Source organism: Cnephaeus nilssonii (assembly GCF_951640355.1).
Source record: "Cnephaeus nilssonii genome assembly, chromosome: 13".
NCBI lineage: Eukaryota > Metazoa > Chordata > Mammalia > Chiroptera > Vespertilionidae > Cnephaeus > Cnephaeus nilssonii.
In genome coordinates this window covers 37,719,412-37,726,664 of record NC_137084.1, presented here as the reverse complement: position 1 = coordinate 37,726,664, position 7,253 = coordinate 37,719,412, and the positions used below count along the sequence as shown (strand labels likewise).

At 45.0% G+C, this 7,253-nt stretch overlaps 1 protein-coding gene across 5 annotated transcripts in view; it reads right to left on the bottom strand.

Moving 5' to 3' along the window:
- TRIM66 (tripartite motif containing 66) overlaps positions 1 to 7,253 on the bottom strand; it is a 43,143-nt gene that overhangs the window by 20,018 nt on the left and 15,872 nt on the right. For 4 of the 5 annotated variants that reach the window (XM_079787114.1, XM_079787110.1, XM_079787112.1 and 1 more), the window contains exons 3-8: positions 5,777 to 5,924; positions 4,519 to 4,651; positions 4,078 to 4,194; positions 2,740 to 2,854; positions 2,033 to 2,179; positions 71 to 188 (exon numbers count right to left, since the gene is read on the bottom strand). In XM_079787114.1, coding sequence (XP_079643240.1) covers positions 71 to 188; positions 2,033 to 2,179; positions 2,740 to 2,854; positions 4,078 to 4,194; positions 4,519 to 4,651; positions 5,777 to 5,924 — 778 coding nt within the window. The remainder of the gene's footprint in view (positions 1 to 70; positions 189 to 2,032; positions 2,180 to 2,739; positions 2,855 to 4,077; positions 4,195 to 4,518; positions 4,652 to 5,776; positions 5,925 to 7,253) is intronic. The other variant, XM_079787113.1, reaches the window with a different exon arrangement.

The window sequence follows — 7,253 nt, the reverse complement described above, 5'->3', positions numbered from 1 at the left end:
AAGCTAAGCAGACACTTTATATTCATTCTTAGCAAATATGTAAAAGCCCACAGGGTAGGCCCTGGCTCACCAAGGGAAGCCAGCTGCTTGGTCCAGAAGTTAGGCTCCCAGGTGAATCTGATACTCCAAGGGGAGCCAGGATCTGTGTTACAATTTGTCTCCAGCAATCGCTGCATCTGAAACACAATCTGATAACAGCACCAAAGTCATTTCTTTGGGCATCTTGCTCCAGAATGACAATTCCCTCTCCCTCATTCTTTGAACAGGTTGAAGGGCTCAAAGCCATGGTTCTTTAGACTCAGGTCTTCTGCCATATGCTCATTTCCTTGAACCTTAGTATCTCCATATTCTTACCCTGCCTACTCACCACCTCTACCCACCTGGAACTCCCTCCCATTCCCCACTGATCCCCTTCCTCTTATCGAGGCTTCTGAAATCCTTACATTCTTATTTCTTCCAAGCCTCAAATAATTTGTAGTTCCTCTCAGTTGAAAGTGATAATAAGAGGGTTAGGCCTTGGGTAGGTGTAAAGATTTTAAATAGTCACTGTGGTAGTGAAAGAAGAAATCGACAAGAAAGGAAGTGACAAGAAAAAGGACCGAGGTTCATGATCACTGACCCAACCCCAGATAACATGGTTTTGGAATGGCTGCATTTGCCCTAAGGTTAGGCATTGGTGGTGGGGAGGAATTAGGGCACAAGTGACATTGTTACTAAAAATGATGAAAAGCTGAGATGGTCTTATGGATTGATGGGGCATGCTTACGGAGCTCAAGAGTAAGAACTAGTTATGATCAGGTAATAGGTTATTGGAGTTTACAGTCTCATAGGTAAAATGGTTCTTATTATCACTTTCAACTTCACAGAGGACAAAAGAGACCATAACAGGCTAACTCCCCCAAACTTGTATCCCTCCTACCTCCAAACTTAACTACATGAAAGCTGATGCCTGCCTGTCCGCTATCTCACAGGAAGGGAACGCCTCTTATGTTTAAGGTGAACCAATTCACTCTAGACCCCACTTCGTTCTGCCTTCTCAGTATGCTCACAACTATTTTCAACTTCTCCCAAATAAATGCATGCAAACATTTTCCCTATTAAAAAAAAAAGTCAAGTCACCTTGTCAAGCTAGCTTCTGGATTCCCTTCTTTTCACTTCTGTCTCTCCTTCACCTTCCATTCTCAGACCCCTTGTTCTAGCTTTTAATTCTAGACTTTGCTAGAATTTCTTTCAAAAGATCACCAGGGACTTCCTGATTCCCAGATCTCAAGGTGTCTCTTCACTACTCATCCTGTTTCACCTCAGTAGCAATTATAACATTGACTACCTGAAGTCTGAAATTCAGTTAATTTCTGTGTACCACGCTCTCCTATTTCTCCTCAGACCTTTGCTTTTCATTTTCTTTCAGTCGTCCTTTTCCTCTCTGCTGAAATTCATGGCATTTCCCTGGGTTCCAGATTTATTCTTTTCTTCTTTCATCACACACTCTTCCAATGCGATATTAGAGATATCCCACATCTCTATCTCAAACCCTTACTTTCCTTCTGACTTCCGGACCCATCTATCAATACAGATTTTGGATATCTCCATTTAGATACCCTACAGGCATCTCAGATTCAAGATCCTCTGCTATATGCTCATTTCCTTGAACCTTAGTATCTTCATATCCTTCTTCTGCCTCTTCATCCAAATATAAACCCCACCAACTTCTCTCAAAATCCTTGCTCCTGGGCATCACCTCCTCCCAAGCTCAACACTTAGACATCATCCTCCACTTCCTTCCTCTTAGCCCCCATTTAAACCCAAATAATTTTGTAGGGGATGACCAGCACATCAATAGTGTTCAGGATAATTTCTAAATCTGTGACCTAAGGCAAATAACTACAGAATTTCCCAGCTGAGTTGCCTAGAGGAATGTTGCCTGCAGGATGATTTCAGCACCTGGGTTCTTTGCACTGTGGGGTTTGGTAAAAATAATGGCATCCACTTACTAACTCAAAAGCAGTGATTGAGGAGTTAGAGTTCTTCTTACCAGCTCTTTGCTGAAAAGGAAAGGGATACTGGTTTTGCTGCAAACAGCCCAATTGATGAAATTCTGCACATGCTCGAACTGACGGTTGAGCACCATGATGCTCTGTAACTGCTGCTCCAGCTTCCGTTTTCTCTCATTAGTAATGCCCTGGGTACAGAGAGAGAAGGCAGAGTTCCTGATCCTATTCTTGGACTGCAGTCTACCTGGTTGGAAATCTGGTGGCCTGTGTGTGTCAGTGTAAACATTGGTAGAATCAGATGAGACTGCACCCGAGAGGAGGAAGGCAGGACAGAGCACTACCATGGGCTGCTGAGGGGTGGAGGAAGGGAGGGAGAAAAGAGTGGGCGGATTTTATAGTGCAAATATGGAACAGGTGATAAATGAATGAATGTCTTCATCTCTTGGGAATAACTTGATGAAGAAGGAGGGTTGTTTTATGACTTTCTTCCAAGGCAATAATGCTGCACAACCCAGGAAGGCAGTTGCCTCAGAGCCATAGTTCTGATGGGAGTTTGAACTAACTTTTCAGCCTTTAATGAGCCACCCTTCCCAAATTAGACTGAACATTTTAAGTTACAGGGAGCAAGAAAGAGCACATAAATTCCAGCCCAAAAATCTCTATGCCATGGACCCAGTTTGATATGTGTCTGGTTTCTGACCTAGGGAGAGCACAGAACCCACCCACTGGCCCATCTGTCCACATATACCTCCAACTCTTCTATGAGCACGTTGGCCTGTTTGTTCAGCTCATTCATTAGAACCATCTTGGCCATTTTGATCTGGTTTTCCACCTTCCTGTGCTGATGCTTCACCTCAAAAATCCTGTAAACAGGATGGGACATAGCACGGTGAGCCCTATGAGGGCTTAGAGACAGCAAACATAAGAGCCAACAACCTGGAGGCTGCCCATTGAGATCAAGGCCCATCAGGCACCAAATATAAAGAAACAAGAACCTTCCTCACCAACCCACTCTTTGGACAACCCAGACCAACTGAGCTAAGTGGGCCAGTGGCCCAAAGTTCAACCTGGTTTTCTTGAGGTAAACCTCAGGTCAACCCAGCAGTTCAACAATTCACACAGACTAGAGGCAGGATAGAGTAAGTATGAGTATGACTTCATGTAATCTATTGTCTAAAAAGGAGAATGCTCCACTAAACAGTGCCATGCAGTAAAAAGAGTATGGACAGAAACAGAAAGTGGTTGCCAAGAATTGGGGATGTTGGGGGAATGGAGAATGACTGCAAATGAGTATGGGGTTTCTTTTTGGGGGTGATTAAATGTTCTAAAAGTAGATAATAACAATGGTTGCACAACTCTATGAATATACTATAAACCATTGAATTGTGCATTTTAAAAGGGAAATATTATGGTATGCAGATTAAATCTCAGTAAAGCTGTTAAAAAAGAAAAGAAGAAAAAAAAAAGAACATGGGCTTTGAAGTCACACAGACCTAGCTTCCAAACTCAGCTTGATCACTGACTATGAATTCAAACAAATCACCTAACTTCTCCGAACTTCAGTCTCCTCATCAGTAAAATGGCGTTAACCCAAAGGAATGTAAAAATTGAACAAAATAATGTATGTATGATGCCCAATCCAATGCATGCCACATGATAACTCTTAGTACCTAGTAATTCCTCTTCCTCGTAAAATACTAATGATTTCATGTCATGTGTAGATTTCTGCAGAAAACATTTGGGAATTTGGTGATAAAGGGCAGATTATCACCCAAGGATGTACCCTAGGATAAACAGGACTCTCTTTCCAGTTATCTACTCTGTGCCCTTGTTCTCAAGCACCAACCTCTGGCTATTTCATGGCTACTTTCAAAAGGCATGTGCTTTGGCCCAGACTCACTCTGATCATCCTAATCTAGTTTGGTCCCATTCACTAATTGATGACCTGAAGCCCTTTCACTGGCCCTGAGACCTCTAAGGCCAGGACATATGCCTCTGGGACATATGCCACATCTGCCTAAAGGCATGTCCAGGGTGTGAGGGAACAGAGCATTTGCCGAGTTGACAAAGGGCTAGCTTGCGCTACCTGTCCTCAATTTGCTTTGCAGATGTCTGCAGGCTGGATTTCTTATGAGCCACCTGTGTAGTCACACTTTCCAGAAGCATCCTCTGATTTTGCAGAACTTCTTCAAGATGTCTGCACCTACAGGAGGAGGCAGAGAAAAAGGTGAGGAAAGCTGAGTTTTATTCTGAGCATGTCTGCCAAGCAAGAATCCCCACAGTGCGTGTCTCAGCCAGGCCGACAGAGGCTGGGATCACATCTAGGAAAAGTCAAAGATACTGCAGGCTCTTGGCTTTTTAGCTCTTCTGCGAAGAATCCCCAAAGAGGAGCAGAGAAAACTTCATCCCAGGGGCTGAAGGTTGGCTTAGGCAGGCAAAGAATTTTGATGCACCAGGAGCCCAACACTCTACAAGTAAGAAGTCCAGAGCCCTCCCAATCCCCCTTTGAGCATCCAGCCAACCTTACCTGTGTTCTTTGTGTTCCACCATGAGGCATCTATGGCAAGTGAGCACATCACACGTCTCGCAGAATAGCTTGAGCACTTCCTGTGTGTGTAGAGGACAGTACAAGGCGAAGTCCCCAGAACCACCATTCACTCCTGCCAGACAAGTTGGAGAAAGTGGGCTTCTCTTGCTCAGGAAGACCTCTCAGTTAAGCCCCACCGAGCAGGCCTTGGCCCTCAATGGGACCCTCCATGGACACAGGGGAGACACAGAGCTTCAAGGACAGGTGGTGCAAACAGAAGAGGCCTCTTGTTGGGCCAATGAGGTTCCAGGAGCACGAGGAATGCTGGCTTAGCCCAGCTGGATTTGCCCAGCTGGCCAAAAACAACCCCCTATCAAGCCCCGGGCATCCCACTACCTGCCAAAGGCGAAGGAAAGTGTTTGTTACTATTGCAGCACAGGGATCACCTGCAGGATAATGACTTCTCTAAAATTCAACTTAAAACCCTTCATTAAACCAGGATTCAGTGTGATGGGGCTGAAACCAGCTACCCAGCCTCACCAGGCTCAAGGCCAGATCACATGGATCATTAAATCTGATTCCTGTGGCCCTAGTCGATTTGGCTCAGTGGAGTGTCGGCCTGTGGACTGAAGGGTCCCAGATTCAATTCCAGTCAAGGGCACATGTCCGGGTTGCGGGCTCAATCCCCAGTTGGGGGTGTGCAGGAGGCAGCTGATCAGTGATTCTCTCTCATCATTGATGTTTCTACCTCTCTCTTCCTCTCTGAAATCAGTTTTAAAAAAAATATTTTTTAAAAAATCTGATTCCTATGGATATGACAACAGTAAAATTCCTCCCATGGTATAAGGGCCTTGGGAAAAGACTTTCAAAAAGATTGTCATTGAAAACAAAGGGTATTAGACAAATGGACAAGCCCTGATACAAGCTGTTTAATTAAGTAACTAGAAGTGAGACATGACTGCTATAAATAGAGGTGAAAGTAAGGAACTCATGATAATTCAAAACTTCCATGTTAATTCAAAACTATTCCTCCCTGCTCAGGAAGACATCTCACTCACACTCACCCACTCCCACCCCCACCAGGGTGAGCCTAGAGTGACTTACACTGTGACTGTGATTCTGGAGGAGACCACCCCTACCGCCACCACCACCGCCACCAGCAGCGGGGAAACAAAGTCAGAGAGCTATTCTCCCAGGATTTTAAGGTTCAGCACTGCTTAAGGGCATGTGAGCGGGTGGGGAGAGCCAGCAGTGATACCTGGAGATCCCTTCTGGCCCGGGGGGAAGAGCGGACCCCCAGGGGCAGGGCCATGCTGGTGCTCTTCGGTGCAGGAGCTGCAGAGCCAGCGGTTGCAGTAGGTACAGAGAATGTGTGCCGCCCTCTTCTCCTTGCACTCGGAGCAGTTCTGGAAGCAGAAAGTTCTGGAGTCATTTGGGCCTGCCTCTCTGAGCAGTAAAGGCTCTAGAGCCTGGGGTCCTGCAGAGCTGTTCCTCCACTAGTTTGGAGTGCAGGCAATCTGGAGAGCTGCCTGGGAGCGACATGTGGGGGCTTGTGAAGAAAAGCAACCTTTGTGACTAAAAGAAGAGTGGCCTCAGGGACTATTAGCACACGTACCGTGCTGAAGATGAGGGTACCCAAATGAATAAGGCTCACAGAGCCTGACGGGTGGCAGACATTCAGAGTAACGCTGTGATAAAGGATGCACCTAGTGCTAAGGAAGCAAGGGGGAGTTTCCAGGGGCTCCATCTAGGCGAAGCCAGGAAAGTTCTACAGAGGGGACATTTGAGTTGAATATGGAATGACAAGTAGAAGTTTATCAGGCAAACAAGAGAGGAAAACGAGAAAGCACAAGCATAAGTCAATGTGCCTGCAGAGAGGAGGAAGCTGCAGATGTGGGGTACAGAGAAAGAAGATTGTATACAGCCAGGAAAGACCAAGCACAGGTCAACTCTCAGAGTTAGGTTTCCACAGCTGAGGCTTGCTGGGCCCAAGAGTACCCAGTCCTGTCCTAATCCAAACGTTCATTCATTTGGTCAGCAAATACCTTGCAGGGCTGATGTAAAGCATGTGGAGAAGACATCTGGAAAAAATTAGCATGTCTATTCCTGAATAATATAGGCCACTGAACTGATATAGGTTCTAACAGCTTTCTCCTCACATTGGCATCTGAAAAACCCATAGCAGGGGGAAGAAGAGGAGAAATACTACAAGTTTTACTAATTAAACTATGAACTAATTAAGGGTAGAGAACATGGGTCTCTGTCTGCCTAGCACCCAGCACAGGGCCTACCACATGCAAGATATTCAATAAAAATTAGATACAGGAGCAAGTAAGTAAATTGACAAATGAATAAAATGTAGTGTTAAGGATAACCTAATGGAGAAAGGAACAAAAGGAGAAGCAGTCAGTAAGTAATGTGAACTTTCAAAAACTCAGGTTAAAGGTATCAGTTGTTAAATACAAGAAAGACTGATGAACCCATTTAACGCAGTCTGCTGCATGAGTTTCAACTCAGGGGTAGAAAAGAGAAAATAAAAGCTCAATACGAATATTTTTCAGTAAGAACTGTGAGAATGAGGAAAAAACTCCCATTTTGCTTTCCCCAACTCAAACATTTTCATTTTTTTCTAGATAGATGCATAGAAGGATGGACAGACGGACGGACGGACGGACGGATGGATGGATGATTAGGCAAACTGATAGCAGGGTAAGAAGGTGGATGGAGTGATGAAT